General features: G+C 38.6%; 1 protein-coding gene and 1 non-coding gene across 6 annotated transcripts in view; one reads left to right on the top strand and one right to left on the bottom strand.

Annotated features, from left to right (window-relative positions):
• PIK3CB (phosphatidylinositol-4,5-bisphosphate 3-kinase catalytic subunit beta) overlaps positions 1–23,636 on the bottom strand; it is a 202,107-nt gene that overhangs the window by 12,472 nt on the left and 165,999 nt on the right. For all 5 annotated transcript variants that reach the window (XM_053598899.1, XM_053598897.1, XM_053598901.1 and 2 more), the window contains 3 exons: positions 15,877–16,055; positions 14,689–14,798; positions 13,526–13,604 (listed from right to left, as the gene is read on the bottom strand). In XM_053598899.1, coding sequence (XP_053454874.1) covers positions 13,526–13,604; positions 14,689–14,798; positions 15,877–16,055 — 368 coding nt within the window. The remainder of the gene's footprint in view (positions 1–13,525; positions 13,605–14,688; positions 14,799–15,876; positions 16,056–23,636) is intronic.
• Positions 10,471–10,567, top strand: LOC128593033 (small nucleolar RNA SNORA18). The gene has a single exon (XR_008382215.1). It is a non-coding gene; the product is annotated as a small nucleolar RNA SNORA18 (small nucleolar RNA).

Here is a 23,636-nt window from a genome sequence, read left to right on the forward strand (position 1 = left end):
AAAAAAAAAAAAATGAAATAAATTCTACAGCAGCCCAGATGGTAGCCCCGTATCCTTACTCTAAATGGATATATAGCAAAATCTCTGGTTTCAACTCTGACACATACGTCTGAGTAGCGCCTTAACCTATTGCCTCCAAAGAAGAAAAATGTAAATCCTTTGCCTAAAGCTTATATTACTTTCAAATCCTTCCTTTACTTCTATAAGACTGCCTTTACTTCTACAAGACTGCTGATCCAATATTCTTAAATAATTTTCACATAGGTATTTTAAAAGACAAGTAAATTCTACTAGTACAACTCAGATGTGAAATCTTAATAAAGATAACCGTCAAAAAACTGATTTCATTTGTACTGGGGGGGCTAAGGGGGAGACAAGTAGAGGGCTGGCAAATTTTCCAAGGGCCAGGCAGATCTACATGTAAATCACCTATCAGACCTGCCTATTATTTGTTGACCAAAAGAGGGTCAAGGTGCCCTGTCATATTAATGGCTTTCAAGTGAACTAATTTGACATAAAAGATACAGATGAGTCTTTTGAAACTTTAGAAAGTGCATTTTCATTCATCCAAACATGGCACTATTACCTGAAGATTTGGGATTGACCTTTAAAGATTGTAAACTACATGACCCATTTTAACTGGAACAGCTGGCTCAAAGAAAAACACAATGGGAAAACTGCAACACATGTATTTATAGAAACAGTAAAAAAAGTTTTGGTGAGAAAAAGGTATCAATTTGAAAATGTACTTAAAAAGAATTTAAAAGTCCTGCATTTTTAAAAAAACATGAGGTCAGAGTACAAAAAGTCAGCAAAGACTCCACTGGACAGACAAGTTCCCTTTTCTTGTCAGACACACAATGTTTCCCATGAGACAGATATTAGGTTTATTTCTAGCACTCCCACATGTAGCTGCCACCCATTATCTGAGGTCATAATGAACTTCATTTGATGCTAAATTTGCTTTACATTTAGATATTTATTCAGTATTCTTTACGTGTGACTGAACAAAAATCTTACCATCTCTTGAATGCTATTTTTACACAGTTCTATAAGAAATTTCTCCAAAAAAAAAAAAAAAGAAAAAGAAAAAGAAATTTCTCCTAATTTAAAGGAAGATATCCATCACTTAAGGTGTCCTTTCTAGATGAATTATGATCTCTCTTCCTTATTCCAGTCCTATCTCCAGTCCCATTAAAGAAATAACAACTTCAGCAAATTCCTCTTTCAACCTTCATAGCACTGGAAAAGTATACTCTATAAGGATCTAAAAATGAATAAATTTTCTTTAAAAAAAATTGAAAAATTATGTATTTTGGGTACTATTATACTTTGATAGACAAAAGGGTTACTAGACATGTGTTACCACAAATTTTTTTTTTCTCATTTAGCATGGTAAAATCATATAAAGACATTAACTTTAGAGTCTGACAATCCTGGATTCGTATCTAGCTCTGCCATTATATTTTTGTAATCTGTGTTTAAAATGTATATAACTTTAATTTTCTCATGTATTAAAAAGGAATAACATTAACCTCATAGAGCTCTTCTATGGTTAAAAAAAGAAAGAAAAGGCTCGGTGCCTGTGGCTCAAGTGGCTAAGGCGTCAGACACATACACCTGAGCTGGTGGGTTCAAATCCAGTCCAGGCCCGCCAAACAACAATGATGGCTGCAACCAAAAAAAAAAAAAAAAAAAAATAGCCAAGCGTTGCGGTCAGCACCTGTAGTCCCAGCTACTTGGGAGGCGGAGGCAGGAGATTCACTTGAGCCCAGGAATGGGAGGTTGCTGTGAGCTGTGATGCCATAACACTCTACACAGGGCGAGAGCTTGAGGCTCTGTCTTAAAAAAAAAAAAAAGAAAAGAAAAGAAAGAAAGAAAGAAAAGGAGACCTCCGGATTTCAGAAATAAGAATTACTCATTGCAGTATCTCAGGAAGTTACTGACTTGGCTGACATTTTAATGCCCACCCAAGAAAGAGTAATGGTCTGGGTTCATGGGGCAGGCAGACCCTGGAGCTCAGATCCTACGAAAAGCTAAAGTTTGGGAGGCCTGGAACTTGAAAATATCTGGGAATGAGTAGGCAAAGAAAAAAAGATTATATGTAAGTGCAAAAATTCAAGCCTTCTGATATTCTTTTGTGAGCTCCAAATACAAACTACCTCTGAGGTATGAAGTCCTAAAAGCAAGGCCTTAACATAAAACCTAGTTGATTGTGTAACAGACCTTTGGTAACACCACAAAATGCAAACTCTTTTTTTTTTAGAGATATTTTCACAATTCAGGGAGCAAAGGACCTTCCCAGAAAACATAATACCCATTAATGATGAATACAAAACTGGCTCGGCGCCTGTAGCTCAAGTGGCTAAGGCACCAGCCACATACACGGGAGCTGGTGGGTTGGAACCCAGCCCGGGCCCGCCAAAACAACGACAACTACAATCAAAAACTAGCTGGGTGTTGTGGTGGGCACCTGTAATCCCAGCTAGTTGGGAGGCTGAGGCTAGAGAATTGCTTAAGCCCAAGAGTTGGAAGTTGCTGTGAGCTGTGACGCACTCTACCCAGGGCGACAGCTTAAGACTCAAAAAAAGAATACAAAACCAAGTATTAGTAACTACATTAGGAAATGAATGAGATTAAGTAGATAAGTGAAAAAGTGACATCCCAAGAACTAAAACAGAACAATATGAAAGAGACAAAAAAGAATAGGAAGTGTAAGAGAAAAGAAGTATGAGACACTGAATACAAAGGAGACTAGACACTGCTGAAGGGATAAATAGCAAACTGGAAAACAGAATAAGAAACTACTCAGAATGTCACATAAAGATATAAAAAGGTAGGTAACATAAAAGACAGGTCAAGGCATACACCAGAGAAAAAAGTCTGACATACATCTGTTGAGTTGCAGGGAAAAACAATGAGAATGAAAGAACTACAATATTGAAGAAAATGTTAAAGTTCTATAGAAACTAAAAGATGTGACTTTGATTCAAAAGGTACAATGAGAAGAATGATGAAGGGGAAAAAAATTTAAAATTCATGCACAAATTGTAATAAAACTGTAGACACCAAAGGCAAAGAGACTTTTTTTTTTTAATGCAGTAAGGTGAAAAAAGGTTTCTCACAAAGGCCAAATAATTAGACTGACAGTAGCCTTAATCTATAAAAGCAATAAGAACACTGACAAAAATTGTCAGAATTAACTATTTTAGAGCTCTGTAAATACAACAGAGGCTTGTAGCGATCCAGGAAGTGTTTACTAAGAAACCAGGGGAAAGCTGAATATGAGGTATTTTAACATGGCCTAGTGCAAGCTCCACTCCCCAATTACGTGGTAGCTTTGACAACCAACAGCCCACAATCATGGTGAACACAAGCAATTTGACAGTTATTAGAGGGAAAAACAGTTGGCTTGGAGCTACTTCAAAACCTCATTCCCTGCAGAATTGTCATTCTTTGACCTCTCTGGAGGTTCCCATTAAGATCCTACTCAAACTACTGTGTTTATTTGACTTGACTAAAGACCTCACCTAAAGTGAAATGCTTTTTGCATAGGAGTTTTTCTTGAAAATAATAAGAGACACCGTTTAACTTGCAGCTGTTTTAGGAAGTAAATAAAAGTTGAAACAAACAATAAGCTAACCAAAAAGTCTAAAAAGGGAAGCTGGGCAAGTGAGATGTCCACACAGGCCATCTAAAATATTGGTAGGAATCTAGAAGGCCACATACATGGCGCTATTGTGCAGATCCTCATGTATGTTGCACATGCACAGGAAAGAACTCAGAATGTCCTAGTTCTCAATTCTGGAAAACTCTGAAGCCTTATGCAAGTAGGAGGTTAGTACAAAGGAATAGTTCTAAACGATATGGCTGACTGTTGAAGACTGACCCACCAAGCACACAGTCCTTTGGCAAAGACAGGAAAATATATGGATTCCAACCATGTAAGAAAATCTCTGTTCAACCATTAGCTGACCAATAAACTAACCAGATAGAGACTTCAAGAACAACACATGAGAAAGAATGTAATTTTAGGGGTGGTGCCTGTGGCTCAGTGAGTAGGGTGTCGGCCCCATATACGGGAGTGTGGCGGATTCAAACCCGACCCCCGCCAAACTGTAACAACAAAAAAATAGCTGGGTATTGTGGTGGGTGCCTATAGTCCCACCTACTTGGGAGGCTGAAGCAAGAAAATCACATAAGCCCAAGAGCGGGAGGTTGCTATGAGCTGTGACGCCACCGCACTCTACCGAGGGCAACAAAGTGAGCCTCTGTCTCTAAAAAAAAAAAAAAAAAATCTTATTACTTGGGGTAGCGCCACCTGTGGCTCAGAGGAGTAGGGCGCTGGCCCCATACGCCAGAGGTGGCGGGTTCAAACCCAGCCCTGGCCAAAAACTGCAAAAAAAAAAAAAAAAAAGAATGTACATTTCATATAATTATTTCAGAACAGTCACTAAAATAAACAGCAACAACAACAAATTCTGAGTCAGAGATATATCTTCAGAGTTGACAAATTAATTCAAGTGAACAGTTTTTGACAAAAAAGCATGAGACATTCAAAGAAACAAGATAGCATGGCCCATACACAGGAAAAATGCACTCAATAGAAACTATACTTGAGAAAACAAACTTTGAACTTATTAGGCAAAATTTTTAAATGATTTTCAATAACAAAAAATTCACTAGAAAGGCACAAGAACAGATCTGAGCAGCCATAAAAAAGAACTGGCGAACATGAAGATTGATCTACTTAGAAAAATAAAATAAAGAGTAATTAAAAATGAACAGAGCCTCAGGGACCTGTAAAATATTACCAAACTTACCAAAAAAATGCATATTGGCGGGCAGTGCCTGTGGCTCAAAGGAGCTGGGCACGGGCCCCATACGCCGGAGGTGGCAGGTTCAAACCCAGCCCCAGCCAAAAATTGGGGGAGTAAAGTGCATATTGGCAGTCAGAGAAGACGACAGAGAGGCAGAAAAAGAAACCCTGATGGCTAAAATCTTTGCAAATGTGATAAAAAACAATTTAAATAACTAGGAACTTCAATGAATTTAAAGTAGTATAAACTTCAGTGAAGTAGGCATATTATAATCAAACTGTTAAGAGCCAAAAATTAATAGAATCTTGGGCCGAGGGCACTGGCTCATGCCTGTAATCCTAGCACTCTGGGAGGCCAAGGTGCGTGAAGAGCTTGAGCTCATGGATTCAGCCTGAGCAAAAAGCAAGACCCCGTCTCTACTAAAATTAGAAAAACTGGGCAAGAAGATCACTTGAACCCAAGAGTTGGCGCTTGCTGTGAGTTATAATGTCATAGCACTCTACCCAGGGGGCGACAACTTGAGATTCTGTCTCAAAAAAAAAAAAATTAACAGAATCTTGAAAGGAGTAAGAAACATAGGACTCATCACTTCCAAGCAACCTAAATAAGATTAACACCTGATTTCCCATTAAAAGCCATAGAGGCTATAAGGCAGTGGGATGACATATTGGAAAAGCTGAATGACAACCAAGAATTCAATGTCAAGCAAAACACTATTCAAAAACAAAGGAGAAATTAAGACATTTCCCAATAAATTAAAAGAGAGAACAAAAGTTGGAGGATTCTTCCTGATTTTAAAGATATGAAGTCACAGTAATCAAGACTATACATAGGGACAAGTAGATCAGTGAAACAGAATTTAGAGTACAGGAAAAAATCTTCACATTTACAATTAACTGATTTTTGACAAGGATGCCAAGAGAATTTAATAAAGAAAGAATAATCTTTCAACAAATGGTGCTGAAACAACTATATATCTGAATGGAAATAAATGAAGTTGGACTCCTATCATATATCCTCCTAAAAAATTAACCAGAAGTATATCAATGACCTAAATGTAAGGACTAAAATGTAAAACTTTTAGACAAAAACGTAAGTCTAAAATTCATGACACTCGATTATGCAATGTTTTCTTAGACCTAACACCAAAAGCACAAGCAGCCTGGCTGAGGTAGCTCATGCACATAATCCCAGCATTTTGGAAGCCGAAGCAGGAGAATCACTTGGGCCAAGGAGTTTAAAATCAGCCTCAGCAACATTCCTGTCTCTACCAAGAGTGGTGGCACATGCCTGTAGTCCTCCCCTTACTGGGGAGGCTGAGGCAGGACGATTCCTGAAACCCAGGAGTTCAAGGCTGCAGTGAGCTATGACTTTGCCACTATACTCCAGCCTAGTAATAGAGCAAGATCCTATCTCAAAAAATCCTCCAAAAATGCACACAAAAACCAAATAGCTTGGATGTGAGGGTAATCTGGCTGCAACGCCTATCAATCCATTGATCACTAAAGTTGATTTTGTATATCTAGTTGCTAGGCAGGTGTCCCCTTCTTCACTGCTCCATATGCATCTCTCCCTAAGCAGTACACTCAGTTGAAAATGACCTTCCCAGAGAGAAGAGGACCGTTCTTTGGTTGAGGCATGAGTAGCTGCACTCCTCTATAAGAACCTCCAAACATGCACTCGTGAGCATAAGCAAACATAGAAAAAGTAGATAAACTGACATGATCAAAATTCCATCAAGAAAGTGAACTAAAACCCACAGAATGGAAGAAAATATTTGTAAATAAGTTACCTAAGAAGGGACTAGTATCTTAAATACAGAAAGAGTATTTATAATTCAACAATAAGGGAACCCAATTTACAAAGGAACAGAGGCTCTAAATAGACATTTCTCCAAAGAAAATACACAAATGATCAACAAGCACATGAAAAGCTACTCAATATAATTAGACATTGGAGAAATAATACAAATTCAAATCATAATGAGATACAACCCCAAATCTACTAGCTGGCTATAACAAAAAAAGATAATAATAATTAGTGTTGGCAAAAATGTAGAGAAAATGGAACATTTGTACAATGCCAGTTGGAATGGGAAATGATACAGCCCCTTTGGAAACAGTTTGGTTATTCCTCAGCAATTCCAATCTTAGGTATACACCAAAAAAATTACAAACACTAGTCTACTTAAAACCTATAGACAATTGAAACTAGACCTGCGTCTCTCACCACTTACAAAAATTGACTCTCACAGAATAAAAGATTTAAACTTAAGACACGAAATGATAAAAATCTTAGAAGTGTGGGAAAAACTCTTGACGATATCAGCCTGGAAAAAGATTTTATGAAGAAGACCCTGTTGGCAACTGCAGCAACACCAAAAATAAATAAATAGGACATGATCAAGCTAAAAAGATTCTGCACAGCAAAGGGAAAAACAACTAGAGCAAACGGGCAACCTTCAGAATGGGAGAAGATATTTGCATGCTACAAATGTGACAAGGGCTGATGACTGGAATCCACAGAGAACTCAAATTAATCAACAAGAAAAGAGCAAATAATCCCATCTATCACTAGGCAAGAGACATGAACAGAACCTTCTCCGAAGACAACAAATGAATGGCCAACACACACATGAAAACATACTCATTGTCCCTAATTAACAGAGAAATGCAAATGAAAACCACCTTGAGATATACCGCCTAACCCCAGTGAGAACAGCCAAAATAAATAAAGCAACACCAAAACTTGGTGTGGATGGGAGAGAAGGGAACATTTTTACACAGCTGGTGGACTGCACACGAATCCAGCCTCTTGGGAAAAGTAAAAAAATTAGCTGGGTGTGGTGGTCCCAGCTACTTAGGAGGCTGAGATGGGAGGATTGCTTAAGCCCAAGAATTTAAGGTTGCTGTGAGCTATGATAACACCACTGCACTCTAGCCTGAGTGACAGAAGGACCCTGTCTCAAAAGAAAAAGGATATAGATACAAAATTTAAAATTAGGTAGCAGAAGTAAGTCCTAATATACAGTAACCAAACAAACTAAATTAATTAAATGTCCTAATAAAATACTTTTAGATTGGAATAAATTCATCCTTACAAAAAAATCCAACTATATGCTGTTTTCAGGAGACACACATAATATAAGATGAAATAAAATAGTTGAAAATAAAAGATCCTAAAGCAAATATTAATCAAAAGAAAGCTGGTATACCAATATAAATTTCAGACCATATAGACACCAAAAGAAACTATACTAGGAATTAACAGTGTTATTTCTTTCTTTTTGTAGAGACAGAGTCTCACTGTACCGCCCTCGGGTAGAGTGCCGTGGCGTCACACGGCTCACAGCAACCTCTAACTCTTGGGCTTATGCGATTCTCTTGCCTCAGCCTCCCAAGCAGCTGGGACTACAGGCGCCCGCCACAATGCCTGGCTATTTTTTGGTTGCAGTTTGGCGGGGGCTGGGTTTGAACCCGCCACCCTCGGCATATGGGGCCGGCGCCCTACTCACTGAGCCACAGGTGCCGCCCAACAGTGTTATTTCTTAATTATAAAGGAGGAAATAAAAGCTAAAAGAAAACAATACATTTATGCATTTATAAACAGAAGATCAAAATAAACAAAAGTTAAGAAAATTGCAAGGAGATGACAAATAACAATTATAATGGGTGGTTTAAATATACCTCTGAAGTGACAAATCAAATAAGTAAAAATTTAATGAAAATACAGACTTAGGCAAATAACAAACATATCTGATATAACAGAAAAATTTATAACCTTACAGATGATAAATGTAACATCTAGAACTTTTTCAATTACATATGTGATATTTAAAAAATTAGATATATATTTTTAAGCCATAAAGAAATTCTTGAGGCTCAGCACCGTGGTTAGGGCACCAGCCGCATACACCGAGGCTGGCGGGTTCGAAATTGGACAAGGCCAGCAAAACAACAAAGACAACTGCAACAACAACAAAAAATAGCTGGACGTTGTGGCGGGCGCCTGTAGTCTCAGCTATTTTGGAAGCTGAGGCAAGAGGATCAGGGCAACATAGTAAGACTGTGAAGAAAGAAAAGGAAGGGAGGGAGGGAGGGAGGGAGGGAGGGAGGGAGGGAGGGAGGGAGGAAGGAAGGAAGGAAGGAAGGAAGGAAGGAAGGAAGGAAGGAAGGAAGGAAGGAAGGAAGGAAGGAAGGAAGGAAGGAAGAAAGAAAGAAATTCTTGAGAAATACATAATCAGATTCGGTAATAAGACTGTGATGTTATACAGATATTACAACAATGTAGTAAAATTAGAAATCACAGAGAGACAGAAAAAAAAGTAATGTATTTGGAAATTAAAGCAATTTTAAATAGTTAAGAAGTCAATGAAATAAAAGTTGAATGGAAGGACCAAGCTAACTTCATTTTGTTAAAACTAACTCCATTTTGTCTCACAGCCTTCACTGACCCCACTTTGCCTCACAGCCTTCAATTTACAGCTGCATACCAAAGGTGATAGGCAACCTGCTTCCTACCCCACCTAACCAATTCAGAAGTACCCCCTTTGTTTCAAGCTGTGTACGCCCACCCGCTGCGCGGGACCATAAAAACCGCCTGCTCCAGAGCTCGGGGCTCCTGGCACGGATCCTGGCACGGTTCCGGATCCGTTGTAGTGGATACCCCAGGAGTCCAAGTTCGAACTTGCAATAAAACAGCTTTTTTTGCTTTTGCATCGGACTTGGCTCCCTGGTGGTCTTTGTGGGGGATTTCAAGATCTGGGCACAACAGGAAGTCATGACATTTTGATCATAATAGTTTGACATATTATGAAAGTACATAAATATATTCCTTTTGAAATTTAAAGAGTTCATCTAAAAATGAGAACAGAGTAAACACAAAAGGAAACGTAAGAAAAAGATAAAGTAAAAATTGATAAGATAGGAAAAAAAAATCAACAAAAGTAGAAGACAATTCTTTTAAAATATTAATAATGAAGCAAGGCTCTAATAATCTAAGACCCAAAATGTTCAAGTGAAACAATTTTACATATGAAAAAGGAGAAAATTAGTCGGTAAGGCGCCGGCCCCATATACGGAGGGTGGCGGGTTCAAACCCGGCCCTGGCCAAACTGCAACCAAAAAATAGCTGGGCGTTATGGTGGGTGCCTGTAGTCCCAGCTACTCGGGAGACTGAGGCAAGAGAATCGCTTAAGCCCAGGAGTTGGAGGTTGCTGTGAGCTGTGTGAGCCCATGGCACTCTACCGAGGGCCATAAAGTGAAACTCTATCTCTACAAAAAAAAAAAAAAAAAGAAAAAGGAGAAAATTAGATAAACCACAGATTTTAAAATTACAAGAGAGTATTATAAAATGTATGGTAATACATTTGATTAAGTGGACTATTTTTTGGCCTCAAAAGTGATTCAAGAGAAGAAAAAAATCTGACGAGGATAATAACCATTAAGCAAAATCAGTAATCCAAAAACCTAGACCCCAAAACATCTCCACCAGGACTAGTTTTAAGGTATGTAAAATTCAAACGAATACATAATCTCTGCTTATACAAACTTTTCCAGAGACAGAAAAAGAGGAGAAAGTACATCAACTTTAAAGTCTGTAAAATAAAATATAAGGGAATATCTGAAATAATTAGATAGGAAAGTATTTTTTTGAAAACAATATAACACCTCATAGAGTAACACTGTGGTTTTGCTTTAGTCACAGGACTATTTGTTAGGTCTGTGGGAAAGAACTACAAGACAATTTGTAAAAAAAAATAAAAAAAAAATAAAAATAAAAAAAAAAAATAAAAATGAAAACAATATAACAAAAAGCATAAACCATAAAGGAAGTTAGGTAATTATAACAGAACGAAAATGCCAAACTTATAATCACTGAAGAGATACGCTACCATATTAACAAAATAAATGAAAATTTAAATCTTGTATCATATTACATCCATTAGAGTCACAAAAAAATTAACAAGTTCTGATTGGCAAGGAAGTACAGAAAATGAAACTTTCAGATATTTCTGAGAGGAAACAACACTGGTACAACCATTTTGAAAGGCAGTTTGGCAATGGCAGTAAAGTTGAAAATGTCCCAGCTTTATGACCCAGTAATTCCATTTTGTCCATATATGAACAGAAATATTTGGAAGAATGTAAAGAATAGGTGTTTTTGTTTGTTTTTCTTTTAGTTGTATTGGGGAGAAAAAGAATATAAATAGGTACTAGTGGGAGAATGCTTAAATTGTACACAAACACTCACACACATATGTTCACAGGATCAGTATATAACTGTGAAATAACAAATTAGAAATTCACCTATTAATCTTGGGGAATTTCAGAAAAATGTTGAGAGAAAAAGTTCAGTTCAAAACGTTATATTTGGTATGATTTCGCATACCATATTTTGTATGACATAGGATTTAAAGTTCAGAATGTACAATAGATATATAGCATACAGTTAAAGTATAAAAATAAACTCTAGGTTTAATATAGTAGTTAATTCTAAGGTGTGAGAAAGGAGAATGAAATAAGAATTCATTAACTTTACCTACATGTTTAATGCCTTTTTAAAAAAAGTAAATAAGGGGGCGGCGCCTGTGGCTCGGGAGGGCGCCGGCCCCATATGCTGGAGGTGGTGGGTTCAAACCCAGCCCTGGCCAAAACTGTAAAAAAAAAAAGTAAATAAGGTAAAATTTCCAGATTAAAAAAAATTTTTTTAAGTAAATAAGGAAATCTGTTAACACCGTTATTTAACTGTTGAATATATGGTATAAAAACATAAAACTGTTAAAACTTACTTTCCATACTTTCATGTTTAAAATAGTCCACAGTTTTTAAAAAACATTTAAAGTGTATATATATATAAAAACATAATAGGTAAAAGATGAAATTAATCATCACTTATAAACATAGAAAAAAATTTAAAAATTATATGGATCTACACTACATAATAAAATACCCTGAATTGTTCTTTTCCCTCAATTAAAAAAGTACATGCCCCTTACAAAAAACTACAGAAACAAGTGCACAAAGTGTGTGTGTTGGGGGAAGAGTGGAGAGGAATCACCTATAATCAATTATAACTCCTAGAAATAATGTCTATAATATGTAAAAGTACTTTTGCATCTTATATTACATTTGAAGATAAGTACTTTCTTCAAATTATAGCAATTATTTCTAAATATATATTTTTTGAGTTATAGTCTTCTTGCTCTGTTGCCTGGGCTACAGTGGCATGGCCTCAGCCTAGCTCACAGAAACCTCAAACCCCAGGGTTCAAGCAATCCTCCTACCTCAGCCTCCAGAGTAGCTGGCCTAACAGGCACCTGCCAACCACACCTGGTTAATTTTTCTATTTTTCGTAGAGTGAGGTCTCATTTTGCTCAGTTGGTCTTGAACTCCTGAGCTTAAGCAATCCTTCCTCCTCAGACTCCCATAGAAATAATACTTTTTAAATGACTGAAATATTTGGTCATATGGAAAAGCTAGTAATTTTTAAAAATTATTTTTCTAATATTGAGCATAAGTTTTTGCTCAATATTAGAGCAAAATATGGACCATTTTTCAAATTGTAATTTAAAAAAGAAAGGATAGAAGCCAGTAGATGATTTAATATAATGAGAGAAAAACTCAAATCAACTCAAGGTAGGGGGCAGGGGAATGAGGGAGCAGGGAGAGGGGAGGTGGGCTGGGGATGGGGGGGTTACAGTGTATGCCACACCTCTTGAAGGTGGGACACAATTATAAGAGGGACTTTACCTAACTAATAAAGCGTAACCTAATTCTTTGTACCCTCAATGAATCCCAAGCAATATTAAAAAAAAAAAAAAAAAACTGTATTGGGAAAAAAAAGGAAGGCTATCTTGTGTATAAATCTGTGTCTACATTTTTAGTCTTAGAGTAAATTCTGGAAATACTAGATGAAGGGCATCTAGATGTTTATACATAAAGGATGACATCAATTTACAATGGTATATGAAAATCCCTGTTTTTGTTGCTTCAAACAGTACCCTAGACTGGATTATGACGTACAGAAATTTTTGTTATGATATAAATGGCATCTAATTGGTCTTGTAATTTGTACTTCTTAGTTGGTATTGTCTGTGTTCACATAGTAGTTTATCTCTTTCTATATATTTTCCCTGTATATTTATTTCTATGAGCTCTTTAATTATTTACCCTTTGTTCTGTTCACTGTAAATATAATTCCCCATCTGGGGCTTGACTTTTATCTTTCCTTTTTCTTTTACCAGACCACAAACCTCTTCTGCTGTCTACCCCTATTGATGGCAGCAAGCTAAAAACCTGAGAGCCCTTAAGAAACCTTTCTGCTCTTTCCCTTAGGTGAGGAGTGAATGTCTCTAGAGGCACAGGCCTTCTCTAGCCTTGTGGATGCCATGACCCACAGTACATCCTTCTCTGAGAGCACCTCCTAAACCCCAGCTTGATTCATGCTCTCTGTCTGGGCCTTATTAAAATGCAAATCTACTTCTTTTTAAAATCTCTGTCACACTTATAGTTTTAAACCTAATGAGGATTAGATAAGTTAAAATATTTGGAAGTACATGTAAAGTGCTCTATAAATGTTATCACAGAGAACAATTATTTAAAATAGTAGGAAGGGAGGAATCAACAAAAAATACTAGAAATTTTGCTGTGGGAGGAATATAACCCAAGACAGACAGACATAAGTAAATCGGCTAGAAATCTCACCGAAGATCCAGACCAGCTTCTTTCCAGAGTAGATCCATCAAGCGCAACATTTGGAGTGTTAACATATCCTGTCGTAAATCTAAGGAGAAAAAAATCGCTTCATTTCCATTTTATGCCTAGTAATTCATTAATTCAAGGTTAACTAACTTAGACAGAATTAACTAAAACCATTAACAAATGCTGTGATACTTCTTTTCCAAAGTGTTAATGTTGACCATTGGTTAGCATGTCCGTAGAACATTACTTCAGAAATTAAGTTAAAAAATGCTTACCAGATATAAGCTACTGTGCTAATTGTTTGAACACTATATGGTTAGTCTTACATTGAATGTGTACTACACCACATCAATTTTTTTCCCTCCTTCTTTGATTTTTAGGGCTAGAGAGAGGTTCTTAAGAATCACAAGTAACTGCATCATGGGTCTACAAAATTGTGATGGTTAAATTATCATGTCCAAGGATAATTTCAGGGAACACAGTATGCGAAAGTAGTAACATCTATATAATGACATTCGTATGATAAAGCGGGGTTAAATGTCTAGCAAAACACTATGAGTTCTTCATAAAGAAGATGTATGCAGATAATACGTTAAGCATATTTTCTTATGTGATCTCACTTAATTCCTTTTAATAATCCTGACATACAGGTGCTATAATACTCATGGATATGAAGAACCTGAAGCTCAATAGTTTTCTGTACCTTGCTATAGTCACATGACTAACACGTCATGACTGCCTTCTATTTGCTATGATTACTTCAGAACAACTTCCTTATAAAATTGGGTCAGGCATATATTTTTATTAAAATGCAAAACCATGGCAGCAAAATCAATATTGCTATCACTAAAACAGGATGTATGAATACATTACTGAAAATATTCTCTTGTATTTCACAAGCTTTTTTATCAAAAGAACAGATGCATTGTGAAGAGGGAAAAAACAAAGGTTTATTAGAACAGAGTGTAGTAAGTGAACTGTAAAAGTCATTTTCAAAGAAGAAAACAAAAGGAATCTATGACATGTCGAATTTGATCTTATGACCACTGACAGCTACTTCTTGGCTTCTACCTGTTACACATTTACACATCACCTTTCAGATAAAGCAAAACAACAAATGAAAAATTTTAGGGAATCTGGTGCTATAAAAAATTCTCAGTACTTACCATCACCATTTTTAAAAATCACTCCAACTGAATCCTCACCAAATACCTTGTTGTTATATACCAACCACAAAGGCTTCATTTTGGAATCCATGTATTTGCACTTTTCAACACTAAAAATCAAAGAAGGGTAAAATGAGCCCACTTCAATTCAATAATATGCAAGATAGTAATTTTACCCTGATATACTAGGCTTGGGAAAAACCCTCACTTCTTCCTTTCAGGTCTGCAGAAGTCAGAGCTAGAAAATTTCCTCTTGGTAGAAATGGAAAATTGAGGACAGCCTTGGTTGACACGAACTAATGCCAAATGAACTACACTCAAATCCACAATTTGCTTTTTTTTCAGACAGAGTCTCACTATGTCACCCTCAGTAGAGTGCCATGGCATCACAGCAACCTCAACAAACTCTTGGGCTTAAGCGAGTCTCTTGCTTCAGCCTCCTAAGTAGCTGGGACTACAGGCGCCTGCCACAACGCCTGGCTATTTTTTTATTGTTGTCACTGTTGTTTTAGCAGGCCCTGGCCAGGTTGGAACCCACCAGCCCTGGTGCATGTGGCCGGCACCCTAGCCACTGAGCTAAGGCATCGAGCCAATCTGCCCTTTTTACACCTCTTAGTTCTTTATTTTCTTACCCTTACTGAGTAAAAAAACTGGAACATTATCATTAGATTAAAATGAGGAATAACAAGAGATCATTCTTGATTTCTTAAAGAAGGATAAACTTTGAATATTGCTATTATACTGAATATACATTTTATTTTTCCATTTTTACTCCTGTAGAAAATAAAGTGAGGAATACACTTCCAAATTCGTTCAAGATCTCATTTAGAAGTAGGAAAGTCAATTAAAGTTTATTGTGGTTTCCAACATTTTACTCATATAGGATTTTTAACTCCTATAAACCAGTAATATAGAAAATAAATTTAATTACTTATAACTGAAAGGAAACTAACTTGCAATAACTTTCACTAACCCCACAAGTAAATTTAACTCATAGGCTATATAAGCAGAGGCTATGACATGTTAAATTTGATCTTATGACCACTGACAGCTACTTCTTTTAAGATTTTTCTTCCTTATTATATTGTAGTAGCCCTAGTGCTCCTACAAGATAGGGATTCAGAAATCCTTTCTGTATTGCTATTTTTCACAGGAGACTCACTAAGCAAAGCACAGATGGTCACTTACTAGAGTTCAGAGAGGATGACGCATGGGTTCAGAGGTGACTGCAGGTCAGAGAGGGCTTCCCGGTAAGCACTCTGTTTTAAACAGGTATGCATGGCCTCCTTCCCTTTGGCTCTGTTTAGCTTCATAGCATTCAGTTTGATTAAACTATTTAAAGTTTTTAACTTATTGAGTGCTTCAACCTGAAAAATAAGTTCCCCCACCCCAAAATTTACTTTTGATTAAAAATAATGTCATGTGATAATATTAATCAGTAACACCTACCCTGAACATATACATATAAACATATACACACATAACAACCAGATAAAGCAAAAACAGTATTTGGTTTATGACAAGCATTTTACATACAACTGAATAAATATCTTATTTTTAACATTTGTTACCTAAGGCACTATTCTCAAACTTTCTTTAAACTTTTTCTTAAACAGAAGCAAATAAATTAGAGAACAGTATACAGACGTAGATTGTAGCATAACTTAAACTACTCACAATTCTGTAGTTCCCTGAATAATAGAATTTGAAACATCACTATTCTGAACCACTCCACTTGGCCTACTTCACAGTACAAGCGGAAAGTCTATGTAGACATTAGCAACCCTAAGGTTCCTGATATTTAATCTTAATATCTACTTGTCATCATTCTTAAATGACATCTCAATATATTCTCTTTCCATTAATAGGATAGCTACAATAGAATACTATGTAATAAAGTGTGAATATGGACACACCATTTTGTAGTACAAATCTAAATTACTTGTTTTAGTAATGAGGTAACTACAGCTATCGAAACTTAATGTAAATAAAAAAATGCAGGAGTAGCTCACACCTATTATACTAGAACTCTGGAACACCGATGCAGGTGGTCTGTTTAAATTCAGGAGTTCAAAACCAGCCTAAACAATACTAAGACCCCACCTCTACTAAAAAAAATAGGAAAAATTAGCCCGGCTTTGGGGCAGGCCCCTGGAGTCCCAGCTACTTAGGAGGCTGAGGCAAGAGGATCACAGGAACCCAGGTGTTTGAGGTGCTGTGAGTTATGATGCCATGGTACTCTACCCAGGTGACAGAGTGAGACTTGGTCTTAAAAAAAAAAAAAAAAAAAATGGGGCGGCACCTGTGGCTCAGTGAGTAGGGCGCCGGCCCCATATGCCAAGGGTGGCGGGTTCAAAACCGTCCCCGGACAAACTGCAACCAAAAAATAGCCGGGCGTTGTGGCGGGTGCCTGTAGTCCCAGCCACTCGGGAGGCTGAGGCAAGAGAATCGCTTAAGCCCAGGAGTTGGAGGTTGCTGTGAGCTGTGTGAGGCCACAGCACTCTACCGAGGGCCATAAAGTGAGACTGTCTCTACAAAAAAAAAAAAATTTAAGTATTACAAGATAGACCAGCAATAGCCAATGAAATCAAAACCACTGTGCTAAAACTATCAACCATATTGTTTAATAACTGAGTCTTTTAATGTCACATTGTGTAAAATTCTTTTTTTTTTTTTTTTTCTTTTTAGAGACAGAGTCTCACTGTACCACCCTCGGGTAGAGTGCCGTGGAGTCACAGCAACCTCTAACTCTTGGGCTTACACAATTCTCTTGCCTCAGCCTCCCAAGTAGCTGGGACTACAGGCGCCCGCCACAACGCCCAGCTATTTTTTTTGTTGTTGTTGTTGCGGTTTGGCCGGGGCTGGGTTTGAACCCACCAACCTCGGCATATGGGGCCGGCGCCCTACTCACTGAGCCACAGGCGCCGCCACATTGTGTAAAATTCTTAAGAAACTCCCTCAGCCAACCACAAATCAGAAGGAGCATTGTTTTTACAAGTATTTCATTAAAACCAGAAATAAATATTAAAAATAGCCTTAAATATATATACTGTATACAACAAACACCATGTATTGTGGCTTGGAATTCTGTGAACAGGAGATTTACTTTAAATCATGCAAGGAAACCACCAAGACTACACAAGGAGGTGAATTCAGGCATGCAATCACTATAGATAGGCTGAGACCTTGCTCACAGGAAATTAGGAAGGATAGGTGAAACTGCCAAGTCAGCCATCTGTCAAAACCACAGATACTCTACTTCTCAACAATTTCAGGAGCTGCACAAACACTGGTAGAAAGGAAAAAAATGAAAACTGGGCTATGCAAAAATGAACTTTTGGAAGTACTACAATTTGAATTTCTTCTGCGTGTATACAGTTGGAAATGTTCATGTTCCATCTCTAATAGTGTTGATATCATTTCCTGGAACAGTGTCCTGAATACCCCAGGGTTATAAGTAAAATATTTTTAAGTGTTGGCTCGGCGCCTGTGGCTCAAGCGGCTAAGGCGTCAGCCACATATACCTGAGCTGGCGGGTTCAAATCCAGCCCGGGCCCGCCAAACAAAAACAATGGCTGCAACCAAAAAATAGCCAGGTGTTGTGGCAGGTGCCTGTAGTCCTAGCTACTTGGGAGGTGGAGGCAGGAGAATCGCTTAAGCCCAGGAGGTGGAGGTTACTGTGAGCTGTGATGCCACGGCACTCTACCCAGGGCAACAGCTTAAGGCTCTGTCTCAAAAAAAAAAAAAAAAAAAAAAAAAAAATATATATATATATATATATATACTTTTTTTTAAGTGTTTCAACACCTTGTCAAAAAAAAAAAAGGGGTGTGTGAAAATAAGTTGTTCATACTTTGTACATCTTTTTGTATAAAAGTCAAGCTAAGGGCCCGGCACATGTAATTCAGTGGTAGGATGCCAGGCACATACACAGAGCTGGCAGGTTCAAATCTAGCCCCGGCCTGCCAAACAACAATAACTACAACTAAAAAATAGCCAGGCATTGTGGCGGGCGCCTGTAGTCCCAGCTTCTTGGGAGGCTGAGGCAGGAGAATCGCTTAAGCCCAAGAGTTGGAGGTTGCCATGAGCTGTGACGCCACGGCACTCTACCAAGGGTGATATAGTGAAACTCTGTCTTAAAAAAAAAAATTAAAATCAAGCTGAGGCTCCAAGAAAATACTCAGTGTTATTTAATTGCTGGTGAGGGATACAGCAGTCATATGATGAGGTCAAACAGAGACCCAAGTAGGGCTTTATAGGCTTTGGTAGAAATTTTGGATTTTATTCTCAATGCAGTGAAAAAGTATTCTGGGGATTTTGAAAGGGAAATGATATAATACAATGTATATTTGTTAAAGCTCACTTTATCTGCTGTGTAAAAAATGTGGAGGGAGATGCAAGGATGGAAACCAGGGGCATAATTTAGAATGTTAATGAAAAAGTCCAGATGACGAGATGTCAAGAGAGGGCCTCTGGCGCTCTGCCCCTGCTTGGCCCAGTTTGCATTGCTGGCATCTTGGCGTGGGATAGAGCCCTGTATCATCCTAATCTATGTTTGTGAACTGTGCTGGTTTCCCAGAACTGCCACTGCCCCCCACAGGTGGCTGTGTTAGAAGACATCCCTGGCTCTGGGGCTCAGAGGTATCTCACAGCAGCTCTAGTCTGTTCCAAACCGGACCATTGTCAATGTCTGTTAGTTGAACAGAAGCAGTTCCCAGGGCCCTGCAAGGAACTGTCCTAGCTGTCACTGTCCTAGCCCTGAGAAGAGAGTCACCCTCATCAGGGCACCCTGCAGAGGACACAGTCAATACTAGAATTTATAGCAAGGGTGAGGCCATCAGTTTGTCCATAATCTGCCCAGACTATTGTGGGTATTTCTTGGTGGGCAGTTCCTTTGCATGTTTTAGGAATTTATTGAGCTTTGGTTATATGTCAGGGCTTTGGGTTTGGTGTTATTTTTAGGGGTTGTTTGGAGGCTGCTCAGCCTATATGGGAAAGGGAAGCGTCGTGGATGGGCTTTTCTGTTGTACGCTAGTGGGAGGGTTATTTTGCTTTTGTTTTTATTTCACGTTCTTCCCTCTCCACAGGCCCAAGTAGTTTCATTTGGTTTCCACTGTGTGGATGGTGCCGGAACACGGCACTTGCCAGAGGATCTGGGGCTGTATGAGCCCTGGGTCGCAGACATAGCAAAGGAGAGAAACTGTTCTGGTTCCTACCCAGCCTACGTCAGGGGAGTGCAGAGACCCTCCCCCAGAGAGAGGAGAATGTCGTTCAGGACCCAGATGTTTGGAGAGGAGGCAGCTCTCTGGCTGCTGGGTGACCACCATCCTACATCTGCTCTCCCAGCTGGGCAGGGCCACAGCCTTATATATGAACTGTGGAAAAGCAGCTGTTGCCTTCCCATGGGCTGAGGGGACCTCAACTGGGCCCCCTCAATCAGACTGGAGCCAACACCATCAGCCACCCACTCTGGCCTGCTGGCAATACCATAGGTGCCCAGGAAGATGGAGGATCCTCATGCCAGGAGCCACCCTGGTCTTCCCAAGGGGCAGGGCCCCAGTGAAGAGAGAAGCAAGAAAATAAAGTTACCTGTAGGTCCTCTGTCACCTTTGGGTTGTGTTTTTCAAGTGCTGACATTTCAGAGGGGACCCTCCAGAAGCCCAGCTTGCTTCCCCAAGGACTCAGCCTTTGCTGGGAGTGGATTTCCACATGTGCCTTTGATTTTGGACAGATCGGGCTTCACAGCCACCGATTCAGCTGCCAGAATCCCTGGACTAAGGGTTGGTATTTTCTATAGAGAAGGAAAGGCCCTCCCTCACCCTGCTCCCCACCCAGGCAGGTCAGCATGGGACTCAGCATCTCAGTGCCATCAAAACCCTGCCATACCCAAGACCATGCCTGGGCAACCCCAGCCCTCATCCCTCTCTGTACACTGATGCCCGGCAGCTATAGCAAACTGCTCGTGTTCTTTGTTAAAAAAAAAAAAAAAGAAAGAAAGAAAGAAAGAAAAAGTCCAGATGAGAGAGAATAATGGTTTGTATAGGTCCCAGAATTATAAACATCCGACTTACATTTGACTCAGACTTACTAACAGAGACTATGACAGGTAATAGGTAAATGTACCTGTTCTAACTTACATACAAATTAAACTTAAGAACAAACCTTCACAACCTAACTTGTTCATAACCTGGGGACTGCCAGGAACACAAGCAATATGGGCAGGTATGAAATATAAGATTAACAGTATCCCATGTTGTGAAGAATAAATGGCTCATAATAAATGATTAAATGTTAACTATTACACTACCATCATTAAATAGCTTTCCAAAAGGAAAGGATCAGAGATGGTTGTTTTAACACCACAAAAACTCCTAAACATTAAAAACATCTAATGGATGCCTATGAGAGTTTCTTTGGCCATGCAAATGAATTAGAAAAGTGTGGTATATCTGGGAACCACTATACAGATCTGATATAAAAATAGGGTGGGGGTGGCACTTGTGGCTCAGTGGGTAGGGCGCCGGCCCCATATACCAAGGGTGGCGGGTTCAAACCTGGCCCCAGCAGAACTGCAACAACAAAACAATAGCTGGGCGTTATGGCAGGAGCCTGTGGTCCCAGCTACTTGGGAGGCTGAGGGAAGAGAATCGCCTAAGCCCAGGAGCTGGAGGTTGCTGTGAGCTGTGTGATACTATGGCACTCTACGGGGGGAGATAAAGTGAGACTCTGTCTCTACCAAAAAAAAAAGGGTGGGACACTAGAAGGGTATAGGAGTGACAGAAAATTAAAGGTGAGGAAACAAAAGGCCTTCAAATTGAGATACAGGTTATAACAGCTAGTAAAGTAGGGGAGCATTTGCCATAAAGAAAAAATAATATACCAAAAAGCAAAGACTAGAAGACTTATTTACTCCTCAAATACAGCTTGTGCTGACACTTATTCCATCACAATAAGTATCTGGTCAGCAAACCTTCAGAATTCACCTCTAATATGCAACCATATACCTAGCTACACTGAAGTTGGTAATTCCTCGACCACTTTTATCAGTGTTGATGACAACTATACATTCTCCTACATAAGAACCATAGCCTCTTTCTCTCAGCCTTCCCCAAAGAAACCTAAGAGCTTTTGCCAAAGTAACTCTGCAGTGGGGAAAAGTAAATAAACCTTTAGGACTACTGGGTGCTGCTCCTAAACTAACACTAATTCTAGAAGACCAAAATGTCTCTGTGGTCCACTCATCAGAGTAAGGGCTTACGGAAGCTAGACATCAGTGGCGTTTTAACTCAGGTCTATCTCATCACGTTGGGTCACCAAACCAGTCCTGTTAGTATTCCCCCAGTTTCTGGATGTATAATTGGAACAGACATACTCAGCAGATGGCAGAATCCCCACATTTGTTTGCTGACATGTGGAATGAGAGCTTTTACGGAAGTAAAGGCCAAATGGAAGCCTTTAGAACCGCCTCCACCTAAAAAAATAATAAATTAGGGCGGCACCTGTGGCTCAGTTGGTAGGGCGCCGGGCCCCATATACCGAGGGTGGAGGGTTCAAACCCGGCCCCGGACAAACTGCAACCAAAAAATAGCCGGGTGTTGTGGCGGGCGCCTGTAGTCCCAGCTACTCGGGAGGCTGAGGCAAGAGAATCGCTTAAGCCCAGGAGTTGGAGGTTGCTGTGAGCTGGGTGAGGCCACGGCACTCTACCGAGGGCCACAAAGTGAGACTCTGCCTCTACAAAAACAAAAAATAATAATAATAAATTAAAAATAATACTGCATTCCCATGAGAGGAAATGAAGAGATGAATGCCACCAACAAGGATCTACAAAATGTAGAGTGATGATTCTCATTCAGACCCCAATCCAACTCACAGAACTACTTAGCTATGTAAAGCAGAATTATTTCCAAAACAAAATACAGAAATAAACTGGATACTGAGACTGCAGCTGTCAGCAATAACCCTCAATTTTGAAATGCTCTGTTCAATAAGATAGCTTCACAGGTCTCTTAAATAACCTACATTTTATTTTAGCTTTGTAAAATAGGTAATAGAATTACCTCTGTTTAAGTTTTGATAACAGAGAAAGAGAAAGAGAGATACTGCTAAAAAGATTTGAAAACTCAGTATAATACAAAGAACTTTGGCTTGACAGCTAGACAGACCTAGGTTTGAAACTTAATCCTGTCACTTAACAGGTCTATCTTTAAGCAAGTTACTTAAATCACTTGAATCCTCAGTTTCCCCCTCTGTCAAATGCAGATAGTAATGGTAATTACTTTGGTAAATTATTAGAAAAGTAAGATAACATACTTAAAACACTCAGTATGGTTCCTGACATATGGTTAGCACTTAATAACTTACCTATAATATTAGCAATATTTCAGGACTTCAGGAGAATATCAAAACTTCAGTCATGTATATATACCATAAAAAGTAGCTGTGGATTCTGAATTCTAGAAACTATAACACAAGTGAACTTAGGTTTCAATGTTCTCAAAATAATATTTATGATTCATGTATGTGGCACAGTTATAAAAATAATATTATACTTACTGGGAAGAGTAACTCAGGAGTATGAAAAAAACTGGATCTAAAAATTTTGTGACCATTCTTACCATCATACACATACAGAACATGTCTCGACAGGAATATTCTTTTTTAAAAAGACACTTGCTCTGTCACCTGTTAGAGGGGAATAGCTTCATCATCATTCTCTGTAACCTCAAACTCCTGGGCTCAAGCAATCCTCTTGCCTTGGCCTCTCAGTAACTAGGAATGTAGGCTCATGTCACCACATCCAAATACAACTAATTACTTTTCAAGTTCAGTTAAAGTTTTTCTGCTAAGTTTTTGAAACTTCATTTCTTGACTTAAATTTTGATGAAAGAATGTTAATTTGCCAAGTTCAGTTCCTGAAACTTGTATGAAATAATGCGGTAGGAGAAACA

The sequence above is a fragment of the Nycticebus coucang genome, chromosome 8 (genome assembly GCF_027406575.1).
Source record: "Nycticebus coucang isolate mNycCou1 chromosome 8, mNycCou1.pri, whole genome shotgun sequence".
Classification (NCBI taxonomy): domain Eukaryota; kingdom Metazoa; phylum Chordata; class Mammalia; order Primates; family Lorisidae; genus Nycticebus; species Nycticebus coucang.